Source organism: Kryptolebias marmoratus, linkage group LG1 (genome assembly GCF_001649575.2).
Source record: "Kryptolebias marmoratus isolate JLee-2015 linkage group LG1, ASM164957v2, whole genome shotgun sequence".
In the NCBI taxonomy this organism is placed as follows: Eukaryota; Metazoa; Chordata; class Actinopteri; order Cyprinodontiformes; family Rivulidae; genus Kryptolebias; species Kryptolebias marmoratus.
In genome coordinates this window covers 21,961,147-21,975,854 of record NC_051430.1, presented here as the reverse complement: position 1 = coordinate 21,975,854, position 14,708 = coordinate 21,961,147, and the positions used below count along the sequence as shown (strand labels likewise).

Sequence of the window (14,708 nt, the reverse complement as noted above, 5' to 3'; positions counted from 1 at the left end):
TATATATATATATATATATATATATATATATATATATATATTAGAGTAGTAAACTTCTTCTAGAACCAGAAAATAAAAATCCCGTATAATTAGATATTGTAACTGTTCATATTTTGTTTAGTAAAGCAATTTGAATCGTAGAAAAATATTTTTAACGTTGTTGTTGTTTCGTAGGCGGTAACTAGGGCGGAACCATTGTCGCAGCTTCTGCAGTTGACGGAATCTAGACGCTGTGGCACGCTATCTAAAGCAGCCTCAGAGCCGCAGAGACCAGCATTTGAAAACATTTTCTGTTTAAAAACAACAGAGAAGAGGTTTACTAATGTTTCCGTAAATTAAGGAATTGGGACTTCCTGTGCAGTTGTGGAGGCCGAACAGGTAGAAAGAGAAAGTGTTTATGTTGGTTTATTTAATTTTTATTATTAATATTTAACCGTCCTGGCAGCAGCAGGTGACTTCACGAATGAGCTAGAAACAGACTGGTTGCTTTTTCTGTAAATAAAAATGAAAACTTGTAACTTAGACCAAGTGTTTTATAAGTTAAAGTTAATATAACAAACAAAAAGTCATCTACTGTGCGAAAGTGAGTTCTTAATATTTTACTTCCAAGTAGCCAGACTATTTTCGCACCAACAAAGTGATTCCTAAAGAGCTTTTAGCTTAAAACTTGGCACACAACTGAAAAATCTTTGCTGGATTTTTTTCCTACTTCTTAAGACAGATGCTGGTCATCTGCTGTGGATCATTTTTAGGCCTGACACCTTCTGTTTTTTACTCTTCTTCCATTTCTTTGAAGCAAACCATGCTCCCACAGTACAGACTGGGCAGAAAATGAGTGGAAAAAGTAGTCCAAAAAAGAAAAAAAATGTTTCACAGAGCTATTAAAAGGCTGAAGAACTATTGTTCAAGACCACTTTAAAGGATTATAAGAAGGTTTTGTCTCCTTAAATCAAGTTTAAAGATGTTTGGAGGTGGATTAGCTTTTGCTCTCGCACAGGTTTGAATTATACGATGGAGGATGAAGATGACTGTCCAGAGTTGGTGCCCATGGATGCCCAGCCTGCCCCCCCAGGCCCCCCAACTCCCTCAGCCCAGCAGATACCCGTCACCATCATCACAGGCTACCTCGGTGAGACCTGTTCTCACAGCTTGGATCAGCTTAGAAAGAAGATTAACGTCTCAGACGAACCAGCTGCTCATTTACATTATAAGCTCACTGGTATATTAATATTGTGATTTGTTTTGTTTTTTAATTAAGAAAACATCATAAATGTGTTTTGTACAGGTGCTGGGAAGACAACACTCCTAAACTACATCCTGACAGAACAACACAGCAAGCGGATTGCTGTCATTCTTAACGAATTTGGAGAAGGTGAAGGGGAAAAATGATCAGACGAATCAAAAGGGGTGCTTGTTCCAAACAAGTTTCCTCGAAACAATCAGATTAGCTTTTTTTTTTTTTGTTTGACAGGTAGACCTGAAGTCCGGTTAGTAATTGTTGAATGTTTACTTCTCATGAGAGGGAATCAATGTAACAAAAATGGAGCAAGATAAGAAATAATTTTTTTTATCTGGAGTCATTAAGGCTACAAAGTCATAATTTTGAGGATGAATTAACCACTGTACGCTTAGTTTTTCTTGAGTGTAGCACATCTTATTTAATGTTAAGGTCATCGTGTTCTTGTTGCCTTCCACCTTCACCCTCGTCCTGCAGGCAGCGCTCTTGAGAAGTCCCTCGCAGTGAGTCAGGCAGGAGAGCTGTACGAGGAGTGGCTGGAGCTGAGAAACGGTTGCCTCTGTTGCTCTGTCAAGTATGCGCTCTAGCTACAGTCCTTTTAACATTTTCTTCCTAGAGTTAGCTGTTTTGTCTTTTGCACACGTGCGTTTTTAAATCTTCACGCTGGTTTTCTTTCAGAGACAACGGCCTTAAAGCCATTGAAAACCTGATGGAGAAGAAAGGAAAGTTTGACTACATCTTGTTAGAAACCACTGGACTTGCTGATCCAGGTAACGTTCAGCAGCTGAAGCAGAATCAGATTTATCACTTAAAGCCGTGTTTTATTGTTGGCTGTTCAGGTTTTGGCTTTAAAAGGAAATGAGCCGGGGTTATTTTGTGCTGCCTGTGCCTTGACAATCTGCTGGAGCATTTAAATTTATTATTATTTTTCATTAGCCTTGAAACTGAAGGTCATTTCTTTTTATTATAAATATCATTTTGGATTATTTATAGGGCAACAGTAAAGAAATATAATCCTAATCTGTTCAGTTAAAATCCTCTTACAGGGAGTTAGGATGTTTTATTTCTGGTTAAAGCTAGTTGGAAATTATAAAATGACAGCTGATATGATTAGATGGGCCATTTTTGATTTATCAAAGTAGATTTGAAATATGAGAAACGTTGTGGTGCGTTTAATTCAGGCATATATAGATGTAGTGTCATGGTAAGAAGAAAAAAAGCTATATAAATTTCGGGGTTTTTAGCCTTTATTAAGTATTAAAACGAGACGAATGCAGCTTCAACTGAATAAGAACACATGACATGTCCACAGAGACAAAAGTCTGTCTGAAAACAGAAGAAGCAACAGAACAACAGTCCCAAACCCAGCAGCGTATTTAGAAGAGAACGCCTGAGAAAAGAAAGCAAAGAGTCAAAGTTCAGCTCAATGAAGAAGGTGGGTTTACGTCTTCCTGGGTTTGGGTGTCTGAATGGAGGACGCCTGTTCCTCTGTGAAACTCACACTGACTTCTGCAACCGGCTGATGATCCGACACGTGCCGCTGTGTTACGAACATCAAGAGCCAGCCTGAAAAAAAAAAAAAAACCCACCAGAGTCCTCTCCTGGGCGTGGATGGGAGGACCAGTATCAGGCGGTGTGACCGTGGGGATGTGTTGCTAAGTGACAGGTGTCAGGAAGTAGCGGACACACACACACACCTTTTCTCTGAGTCAAAACAAACAGGGGACACTCAGACCCGTTGGTGGTGGTGGTGGTGGTGTGGAGGGGGGGGTTGTACACTCACCCCTCTCACACATCATTGGCCCGTTATCGACGAGGACAGGCCTGTCATTGGCTCCGGCTCGGCTGTCAATCATAAAGGCTCCCCGGAGGATTCTTGTGTTTTCAGTTCAGAAAGGAGCCGGACGCTTCGTGTGAAAGATGCCACTCAAAAACACTGTTTTCATTACGGAGCCATCAAATATTTGCAGTTCTTTCTGCCTCTCGCTCGACAGTTTGACAAAAAGCGCATTATGTGTACAAGCTGTGGGTGTCATGGCAACAGAGGGCCTTATAATAACCTTTTTCAGAGCAAAACGGAGACAAACATAAACGTTTAAATATTGTTTTTTATCACGTCCTCTGAGCTCAGCAACAACTTTGATTTATAAATATAGACCTAAAGGGAAATATCAGCTAATCTTTTAGCATTTAAAGTGATAAATAAATTAATTTGTTTCAGTTTTATTGTTTTATTTCTGAGGGTTTGCTGCTGTGTTGTTTTACCACTTCTTTAGATTTCAGTTTCTTTTAGTTTTAAGCTTTTTATCAGAAAAAACTCTGCCTGCAAGGTGTTCTAATACATTTAATGACAATTTACATTATTTTATAGCAATTTATTAAGTGAATTACTTGATAAATAAAAATACAAAAATAAATCCATGATTGAACTTATTAGGGTTCGAATTTGATTAAAATATTTTAAAATTCTGTGTTTTGACACAGAGCATTTGTGATTTCATAATTTCACTTGTGAAATTTCTTCTTTTTTTTTTTTTTTTTGCAAACAGCCATAACATAACATTAGATGAATGTTGTTACTATAAATGTGTGTGATTTATGGAAATGAAATCTTTCTGATATTTACCGTCAGGTGCATTATAATGTCTTAGATTTTTTTTAAAAAGAAAAAGTTCAAGAGTTTGGCCTCTATTTTCTTTTTTTTGATGCTCACTTTGTTTGAGTCAGCTGTAATCCCAACAGAACGTCTCTTTTCAGGAGCCGTGGCCTCCATGTTTTGGGTCGACGCAGAGCTCGGCAGTGACATCTATCTGGACGGTAAGAAATCGTTCTGTTTTAATTCTTTACCTTTTTTAATTTTTCTTCTTCAAAAAGTCTGGTAAAATTGAAAATTCCAACATCAGTCAAACTTCAGACTAAGGACATGAACTGGTGTAGTAGCTCCAGACTTGCTCTAGATAATTTTTTTTTTAAGAATTCAAAACTGTAACTATGTTTTTTTGTTTTTGCTGCTGTGGAAAAACGTGTGCGTTCGAATAAACTCTGCTGGCCTCTCTGTTGTGACAGGCTGCTTTACCAAACGTGCTCCTCAAAGAAACGCAGCCAAACGCCTAAAGGCAGCTCAGATTCAGAGCAGGACCGTGGCTCTTTTTTCTATAATTTAACTGAACGTTTGTTTCTGTTCTGCTGTAGGCATCGTGACTGTCATTGATGCTAAATATGGGCTGCAGGTATGTGAGAAAAAGATGTTTTTAAAATGATTTTATGGGTTTTGAAAGACCTATTAGTAAAACTGTTAGAATATGTAAAATGAAAAGGTGCAGTTGATCTAACAAGTTTCATATTAGGCAATAATTTTATTCAAACTATTTACATTTATGTGATATAGTTGCAGATCACATTACTCAGCCAAAGCATACTTGTCGTATTTACCTCAAGTTGTGACTTTCTGGACAAATCAGGCTTCTAAACTTTTAATATTTTCCTGCGTATGATGTGAACCAACACATCCTGCCCTCTTTGTGGAGCCTATAAGGAGCAGGCCAAGTGACACTCGGATAATGGGATGTAATTTAGACGTGTCATGCTCGGTGAAGTGACAAGTTTCATGACATCCGAGCTGCTCTGCCCTCAGAGGGAAGTTCCGACAGGAAGGAGGAGCAGATCTAACTTGTCCTGATGGAGTAATTGAAATCAGGGATGTGTAATAGGACTGTCACATCCCCTCGCCGCTCTCCTCTCCTCTCCCGCCTGTCCTCTAAAAATATATGTCTGAAAGTGTTGCAGTTTTACATCTGAACCCTCTCTTGTTCTCCCACCGCCTGAAAGAAAAGAAATACCATTAACTCTTATTAAATGATTTGTTGTCACATCAGCGACGAACGATCCAGGAGGTGATGGGTTCGTGTCAGACTGACACTCGGTGGTCAAGGTCCAGATGAACGCGTCCACGCTGTCTGTTTTTTACATTTTCAACTGTCTCGAAATGCAGCTCAAGCTCGGGGTGAAAATGAAAAGAGATCAGAAGGTTTTCTGGGTTAAGAGAGCCACTGAAAAAATGTTTTCAAAAATGGCATTTTGGCTTCTCTTCTATTTCTATATTGTCAAAATTTTAGTGGCTGATAAAACAGTTGCAGTCCTTTTTTGAAGATAGGTGGAGTTTTGAATATTTGTAGTTCTGAATTTGTATTCTGGTATAATGTGTAACTTATTTCCATCGTCTTTGTTTTTTATAGCAACTGAAAGAGGAGAAAGCAGATGGACTGATCAATGAAGCAGCCAGGTATGACTATCAGAATTTGAAAATTTGGGAATTTTTTTCTCAGTTTTACGAGTTAAACAAAAACAAAAAGCCAAAAAAAAAAAAAATCTGTCTTTAAAAAAAATAGCTGAGCAGACTCTGACTTCCATCAGAGACTTCGTCCATTTGTCCATTTGTCTCTCAGTTTGTGTCTTCCAGCAGATGTGTTGCTGCTGAACAAATACACTGACAGAGAAAAAACCACTCGTTTCATGACCTTTTGCTTTCTTTGACTTTATTTGTCTTTTCACCTCTAAACTAAACAGCGCTCCTCATTAGGACTCGTGAACATCTCCAAGTAAACGTGTGTTTTGGTCATTTCGTTCCAACTTAAGGAGCAATTTTACTTTCTTGTGCCTTTTTTAATCTATCCTCTCAGACAGATCGCTCTTGCAGACCTGACCATTATCAACAAAACGGACCTTGTAAATGAGGAGGAACTGAACCAAGTCAGAGACTCTGTCAGGTTAACATCGTTCCTGCCTCTCCTCCACCTTCTGATTTATTTAGAAGGAAGACTAAGCTGGAATTTAATATGATCTGATTTTGTTTTTTCCCCCCACTTTAGGTCTATAAATGGTCTTGTCAAGATTGTCGAAAGCCAGAGATCGAGGTGAGTCACCTCCTCCCCAAACAAGTAAGGAGAAAAAAAACGAGGTTAAGCCGCTTTTTTTCCTGTGGCCCAGGTCTCCTGCTGAGGTCAGCGCAGCTCCTGCTCAGATCTCTGTATCAAAGATGAAGCGGTGCAGACAGGACGTTGCCTCGCAGACGCGCACATAAACAAACACGCGCTGCAGCGCTCTGAGTACACATCCAGCCCGCCTCGGTGTCCAGTTCCTCCCAGGTCTTTGCTCCCTGACCTTCTCCTGACAGCGAGGCACATGTGCAAATGTGGTCCAAATATGCAGGGACAGCCTCGTGTGTGTTTATTGAGGCCTAACACAAAGTGGGGCGTTTGGGCTCTGCTTTGCCCCCCCTACACACACACACCCTGCAGAGTTCAGACCAGGGTGAACAGATGAAAGCCCGTGCAGCGAGGGGTTAATTGAATTCACATTGTCAAAACATTGAGCGTCAGTCAGTCCTCCGGGCTACCTTTTAATGTTAGTTTGCGGCCAAAGCTGAAACAAGTCGTGAAACGGTCCAATAAGAGCGCTCTTCTCTCTCTGACAGGGTGGAGCTCTCTGAAGTGCTGGATCTGCATTCCTTCGACAATAAGGATGGAGCAAAGTGAGTTTGCCATGCCTAAATCTTTTGCATGCAGAATGTAAACATGTATTCATTCATTCAGTCTGTGGTTTTACCAACAAACGCTGTAAGTTTGGAGTGGCTCACTTTAAATTAAAAAAAAAGGTTTAAATGCACCACAGCTGACAAATACACAAGGTTTTCAGTCTTACATGGAAAACAGCAGAAAAGGTTTAAGAAAATATCACATTAACTGAGTTAACAGAGAATGCAGAACTGTTAGAAGCCTTTTCTTTGGAAATTACAGACTAAAGTTGGGTATTTGTGACTTCAATTAATCTACCAGACTTTATCACTTGATGTTATGACTTTTCTAATATCAGTTAGAAAACAGTTTTTAAGATATCTGATAGGAGTTTTTGTTTTCATTTTAGGAAAAAAGCTCAAACCTCCACCGAGGCCATAGGGTCATTAAAGAAATGGTCTGATCTGGATTCTGATTCAGAGCAGCACCGAATCGTAACATTTCTTAAATAATTCATCAATATCTGTTTATTAGTTTTAAAGTCATTTGCTAACAGACAGACAAACCAATCAGCTCTGCAGAAAACATTACCTGCATGGAGCAGGGAAGAGAAAAAATTCAAATGAAATTCTTTTAATCTTTTTTTCTGGTGTGTGTGAATCATGGGTCGGAGTTCACATTGTTGTCTTCCTGTTTAGTTTTTTTCTTTTAAAATCAAAGCACTTCTTCGTACTTTGTGCTGTTTTAACCATTCGGATGTCAAAATGTTCAGCTCCCATCAGGAATCATGTGCTCTGACTTTTTGTATTTGCAACTTTTAAAACTATTCACCAAAATAATTTCCACATAGAAAAAAAGAGATCTTTTTATTATTATTATTCCTTCAGAAACAATGTTCTCTTTGAAATCTGCTTCAGCTGAAATCTGCAATATTTTTCTTTTTTTTTTCCTTTTAACTTTTAGCTCCTGTTTTGCTGATCTTAGCTTTTCACTCTGGTTTTGCTATGATTAGCTTGTAGCTACTGTTTCGTATCAGCACCCAACGTTCACCTTGTGTTTTATATTCTGTCCGAGCTAAAACTGGAGTGTTTGCTGACAATTTCACTTTGAAAACCTTAGAATCCGGGGCTCGCTTTTTGTCCCCGTTTTCTCCGAGCCGCACGCCGTTTGATGCTGCCGTGTGCCCCTCTAATTAACAGACTCTTTGATTAAACACCACGGGACGGTCCTGGTGTTGTGTCCTCAGCAGAGTCTCATTGTGAGGAATGGAATCCGTGTGAATGAACCGGCCGCCCTGCTAAAGCTCTCTGACGCGCCCCGAGTCGGTGTCCCCTGACCAGCTGCACAGGATTATAGCTGTGTGTGTCCACGGGCTCCCGAGGAGCTCCCCTTGTCCCAACAGATAGCCACCTCCCCCCTCCCTCCCCTCAGACCCATGCTGGCTGTTTGAAGCGGCCCCCCGCAGCTCCTCTTGTGTGGTACTAACAGCACACAGGGCTCAAGCAGCTGGACACAACACTTTTAGCCTCCTTGTGAGGTCAGGGAGAAGTAGGAGAACAGGGGTAATAGTTTGTTTGGGATGGGGGGGGGGTTAACTGCTATTTCTAAAGCATTTAGAGTCATCATTAAGCATCCACACAACTATGAGATTAAACACAAAGGTTTTTCTCTTGTGCAGACTAAAGTTAAGGGAATAAAATAACTTTTTCTGTTGTTTCTTATCTAATACTCAACCATGAAATCCTCAATACTAATAAAATCACTTCTAATAAGCAGGAGTTACTAAACACAACATCCAAATCCCACTGTGACATTGTGAACACTGATCTGGTGAAACAGTTTAAGGGTTGTCTGGATTATTTTGAGGCCTTAAACACAGATTTACACTGTAACGGAGCAAAGACGATGGCTCCAGCCTGCTCCTAATAGTTATCTTTTCTTGTTCACTTTAGCCTTTTTGCACAGAGTGATTTCACTTTAACGCCGTGAAGAAGATGCAGCTCACTAGTTATGCCACTGGTGGTCTCCAGTTTCCCGTTTATGAACACATTTATTTGGCTCTGATGACTCCCACCGCCCCATCTGATCTCTCATTCTGCAAACAGACCTGTGGGGCTCAACAGTTCCACTTTGAACAGGCGTCACTGAAGAGCCTATTGTTTTCTGACCAGTGAGCTCCGATTATCAGCTGCGTCTCTTATGACATGTTTAATCTCAAAGTCTCAAAAAACTATCCAGTAGTTCAGTAGAGTAATTCCTTGATTAACAGCAAAGCTCATGAAGCTCAGTTCCAGCAATGCACCTTTTTCTGTGTCCCTAAACTGTTAATTAGTCTGTATTTTTTCTTATTTATTCGTCAGAACTTTGTGAAAACCCCAGCATTTAGGACAGAAATGTTTGGCAAAGCAGATCCCCAAAAAATCTTATGAATGACTTTCATTTATCTAAAGTAAAATAAGTCTAAAGTTGCTTTTACAATAGTCAACAAGGCCATAAACTCCCATTTACATTAAACTCTTGAATGGAGAAAAGTGTTTCTTTTGTTCTTAGTTCCATAGAAAGTTGAGCTGTCGAAGGGAAAGGTGTGGTTGGAACATTAACAGATTTCCATGAATTCTTTGTGATGTGTGTGTTTATGTTTTGGCTACATTTAAAGAGATATCAGACCGATGCTGCATCATCTAATAACACACACATCTTTTAGAGAACTTGCCCAGAAAGGCAATATTTATATTTAACAAGCCCTTTATTTCAGAGAATATTTAAATGTTTGTTCAATCAACCTCATTTTGTCTGTTAATTAACATTCATTCCTGCATTTCAGGCTACAACACATCCCAAAAACCCTTTGATAATAACACTGTGATATTAAAAACGTTTTCTTGGTGTCTCAAGGCTCGCCGAGAAGCTGCAGCTGGTGAAACCGACAGGGTTGCATCTCGACAAGGTTTGTGTGTTTGGAACCGTCTTTCCTCGCTGTGCATCCCTGTTTTGTTTGCTAATTTATTTCAACACATCGTTTCCTGCAGGATAAAGAGGAGAGGGGGNGGGCTTTTAGTCCTCGGGCTAAAAGTTTGCATTTCCTCAGGCTGCGACACCGTCGTGCAAACTCCCACCCTGCTTCGCTTTTTGTGTTAAGATCAACTCCGGGCTTTTGATGTTTTCTTGTCCCACTACAAATGGATTCCATCCTGAGTGGTACACAACCTGAACGCCGAGTTATGTCGACTAGATGTTGTTTAAAATGACCCCATTAATGTCAAATAGGACTTCAGTGTTTGCTTTACAAAACCATATGTTCTGTATTCGTATTTTTTAACATCTAGGCGTCTCTGTAAGTCAGTTTTTATGACGCAATCGGCTACTAAAGCAATTTATTTTCAGGATTAGTGGTGTTTTTTTTTGTCTTCAACCATTACCAGTGACACTCTGCAGCAGTCTGGTCTTCTAGAAGTCTTTAGGTGGCCTTTATACCCGTGAACTTTTATCACAGGATGAGGACAGATGAGGGCTGTTTGTGTGGGTAAATAACGGCATTGTTGTCGGTTTTCTCCCAGGTTTTCTTTCCCGCATTAAGCCCCACCGTCCCTCCGAGCCCTCCCCTCCCAAAGACACAAACCCGACCATCACGTCCCTCTTTTCATGTAAATGTTTTTCTGTTGTTATACCAAATGACAAGGAAGTGTGTGACCTTAGCACTTCAACACAAACGCCACCCCCCTCCCCCTCTCTCAAATATTCTGCAGTGTGTCTGTTTTTAATGCTGTGAGGAAGTCTTGCAGAGGGAGTGTGTGAGAAAGACAACTCCGGGGCTTAAGGTGCCTCATGAAGTTGTGGTTTTTGGCACATTCACTGACAAAGTCATCAGTTGGGGTGTTAAAAAAAAGCTGCTTTTGTTCAGGACTGCACTGGCTTTGTTTCTGTGACCTAATAAATACTGGATGTAGGAGAGGATTTTAAATAAATGTCTCAGCTTCTCGTGACAGCATAAAAATAAAGACCCTAAAGTGTAAAAGCTGCTTTTTTAAACAGTTTTAAAAGGCACATTTTAATGATATTTAATTTCTTTTTGTGTCATCTGCAGAGTATTTTAACGGTGACATTCGAGGTGACCGGAGATCTCTCTGAGGAAGCCTTGAACGCCTTCATCCAAGTAAAACACCCCGAAAAATCCTTGTTGGCTTTACTAATTAGCTCTAATACAGTAAAGCCGTTTGAAAAGTAAACCTCGGTTTTCCCGCTGCTCCAGGATCTGCTTTGGGAAAAGAAGTTCTGCAACAAAGAAGGGGAGCCCATGACAGTCATCCGGTTAAAGGTACAGCGAAGCACCACGGCGGCCCGATGACTGACGCGGACTTTGTTCTCTTTCGATTCGACCGACGAGGGTTAATGTTTCACTCTAACTTGTGTGTCTCCAGGGCATCGTATCACTCGCAGGTAAAGCCCACCAAGTGATGCTGCAGGGGGTCCACAAGCTGTATGAGCTAAATGAGACTCCCCAGCTTTGGGAGGAAAACCTGCATATCAACAGACTTGTCTTTATAGGTACACACACACACATGTAATCCACTCACTTTTATGTTGTTCCTGTTGCATGAAGTTTTTCGCTGCAGTTTGGAGGTTTTATTTGTTATAGCTTGTTTGAATCCTGTTTCTGATGAGTTCATTTTGTCTTTTGCTTTGCAGGCAGGAATCTGAACAAGGACATTCTGCAGGAACATTTTACTTCTTCTGTGGTGTTGAATACGGAGACAAACTAGAAGCCCTTCTTTCTTCTTCATATTAAATAGAAAGGTTGTGTCAGATAAAGCTGAGAGAGATTTTCAGCTTGAAGGAGGACGGCTGAAGGTAATTCATCACAAGCTCCAGTTAGGAAGAGCATTCTGTCATTTTAAACCTAAACTTTTGTATGACTTCCATGAAAGGGAAAATGTTTGGACACAAAAGATGTCATAAAGGCCCCAAAATGCAATCAACACCTTGTATATTTAAAAAAAAAGAAAAAAAAAACAATAAATGAACAGAAAGGATATAACTCTGGGTTGTGACTGAAGTTGTTCTGCTAATATGTCTGATTTTAATCAGTCCTGCATTTTAAATTATTTAAAATAAAAGTTTCTTCTGAATGTAGAATGTCTTTTTTTTATAAAGACTTGACAGAATAACTTTTAGGAAACCTGCCTTCTTCAAACTGACAATACAAGGCTGTTAATACAAGAAAGACCAAGGTTTTTTTATGTTAAATTAGTAAAACCACGTTTATTTTCAGTGTCTAAATAAAAACAGCACTTAGTTCTTAATACAAAAAAATGTTTATATCTTGAACAAATTTTCAGAGTTTCTGTGTCACAAGTGTGATTACAGGAATTATAAACAATATGCAAAGTGAAGACTCAAATATTTTAAAAATCCAGTTTCTTTGACTTTATGCTTCATTTTTTGTTAATAACATATTGTACTATCAGTTTTTTTTTCTTATAAGTTTGATCACATCTAAGACTATTTGTTTCTTTTTTCTGTTCTGTGTTGCAGTTATTCCTAAATTTTTTTTTTCAGCCTTTTTTATTTTTTTGGTAAAGTCTTGTGGGAACCCATCTTTTGCACACACTACAGCTGATGGAACAGGTGTAGTTGTCCCACTTTATTTACAGTGGAGCTGTTCTAACAGCCTGGTGTTTGCATGCCTCTCCTGTTGGACGGTTCTGTTCAGAGCTCATCGTTCAGCTGCAGCTGTTTCCTTCTCCATTCTGATGCTGATGCCCTCCTTAGGGTCACAGCTGTGGGACTCTTTGCCACAGCCATTTTCATGGTCACACCACCTGCGGGCATCCAGCGGTGACAAACTAAACGAACCCTGGAGAGGGGCCACAGCCAACCCTTGGTTTCTTATCAGGAGTTAGGTGGGGTGTTACAAACCCCTCAGAAAAAACAACAACAACAAGAAAACTCCCTTGCAGTTTGTGTTGTTGCCTTTTATTCCAACTGCCTTTCATCCTAAATAAATCCCAAGAAAAATAAAATGACAGCTCGGCTAAATTACAACTAACTGCCATAATAAGCGGCCTTTCCGTGCGTAAATAAGCCTTTACGCACGAACCTCGCATGTCCCCTCCCCGCCTCGCGGTGGCCCCCCGCAGTGAGGGGCTCTGATAGGTCCGAAGGATTCATGGGACTGGCCTGAAGGGCAGCAGTCTGCAAGGATATAAAACCTCAGCTCTCAGCGAGCACCAATGTCTAACCGGACTGCTCATGCGCCTTTACGCACGACAAATCGTGGCGCCCGTTTTGGCACATTTGAGTTTTAAGGCATTTTTGCGCGTCGTTCCCCGCGGCCATGACTCTGTCCAGTGAATCTGAAGCCTCACACCAACCTGGACTGCCCCTGAAGGAGGATGAGACCGACACAGTAGGCGCAGAGGAGTCTCTCCATCCACGGCTGTGCAGAAGCGGATGCGCTGCGGACCCTGGCTCCTCGGCAGAATCCGGAGCTGAATTCGACTCGTCGGAGCCAGACTCGTCGGGCGAAAGTGAGAGCAGTTTCTGTACAGGCGCTCCGCCGTCTAGGAGAGCTCCGGGCAGCTCGGTGAAGCCTCCTTACTCCTACATCGCCCTCATCACCATGGCCATCCTGCGGAGTCCGCCGAAGAAGCTGACGCTGAGTGGCATCTGCGACTTCATCAGCAACAAGTTCCCCTACTATAGGGACAAGTTTCCCGCTTGGCAGAACTCCATCAGACACAACCTCTCCCTCAACGACTGCTTCATCAAGATCCCGAGGGAGCCCGGGAATCCTGGCAAGGGCAACTACTGGTCTTTGGACCCCGCCTCGGAGGACATGTTCGACAACGGCAGCTTCCTTCGCCGCAGGAAGCGCTTCAAGAGGAGCCAGCCCGAGTTTGGCAAAGACGGAGTGATGTTTTATTCCGGCTTCGGCTGCTGGAGGCCCTGCGGGCAGCCGTACGGCGCGCAGGGCCCCATGAACCCCCCAGCCGCCGCCGCCGCTGTTCGGTACGTGCCGCGGCAGGACGGCATCATGTTGCCTCCCTCCTCCTGCCGCCTCCTGCCACGCGCGCTGAGCAGCCACGGGTCTGGAGCGCAGCCAGCAGAACCGAAGGCTGGCGCGCGCGCGAAATGCTCGTTCAGCATCGACAGCATCATGAGCAGACCCTCCGCCGTCAGCCAACAGAGCCCGAACTTTGCGCCTCGCTGCGCTCCCGGCTTCAACCACCTGGTTCCAAATCCAAGTGCCTGTTTGGTGCCAACGCTCCTGCAGCCTTCAAGGACTCCTTTCTGCCCTCCTCCTCCTCCTCATCATCATCTCATGCTGTCTTACTCTCACTGCTGAGGCTTTAATAACCTCTATACTTGGCTACTGTGATTTATTTCTTAAAGAAATGTTTTAATTGCATGATATTTATGTGCGTTTACATTCAGAACTGTGTCTTTAAAGAAAGGTGTAAATAAGATGAGTGGTAATATATTTATGACAGCATGTCTGCTGGTAAAAAACTGGATTTTCTTTTCTAATAATCAATATGTTAAAATAAAATGTGTGATAACTTGAAATATATATATATATCAGAAAATTAAAACCTGACATTGTGTTTACAATAAAAACGACTTGTGATCAAAATTCCTTAACATGGTTGGTGTACTTGTACTTTATGTTGTAAAAATTGTATAGTTTGTCTTTGTTGTTGGGCTGTCATGGTCAAACTTTGAGAAACAAAACATGAAAAAAATAGAAACTTGGACAAAGTCTGCCCTGAACCTATCAAAACTTTCAGATGCACAAAGGAGACTTTTTAGGTAATTTTTTTCTCATTTACAAAAAAGGAAAAGTCTAATTTAACTCTTAATAGTTTTACTGAAGATATGGAAAGTTAGGACAACAAAATGCGAAGAAAAAAAATCAATCAGAACGTTTTTATCAATAGATTTCTGCATATTTTCTTTAT

General features: G+C 41.1%; 2 protein-coding genes across 2 annotated transcripts; both read left to right on the top strand.

Annotated features, from left to right (window-relative positions):
- The first annotated feature begins 213 nt into the window (after positions 1–213).
- cbwd (COBW domain containing) lies at positions 214–11,798 on the top strand. The gene is made up of 16 exons (XM_017431280.3): positions 214–378; positions 998–1,129; positions 1,286–1,372; positions 1,715–1,811; positions 1,916–2,007; positions 3,995–4,054; positions 4,430–4,467; positions 5,473–5,519; positions 5,917–6,003; positions 6,106–6,150; positions 6,711–6,767; positions 9,646–9,697; positions 10,835–10,903; positions 11,000–11,065; positions 11,169–11,295; positions 11,437–11,798. Exons 2-16 carry the CDS (start codon positions 1,012–1,014, stop codon positions 11,508–11,510), a joined length of 1,116 nt encoding a protein of 371 aa, XP_017286769.1. The 5' UTR covers positions 214–378; positions 998–1,011; the 3' UTR covers positions 11,511–11,798.
- Positions 11,799–12,027: 229 nt separating this feature from the next.
- Positions 12,028–14,444, top strand: foxd5 (forkhead box D5). The gene has a single exon (XM_017431291.3). It carries the CDS (start codon positions 13,085–13,087, stop codon positions 14,093–14,095), a length of 1,011 nt encoding a protein of 336 aa, XP_017286780.1. The 5' UTR covers positions 12,028–13,084; the 3' UTR covers positions 14,096–14,444.
- Positions 14,445–14,708: the final 264 nt, after the last annotated feature.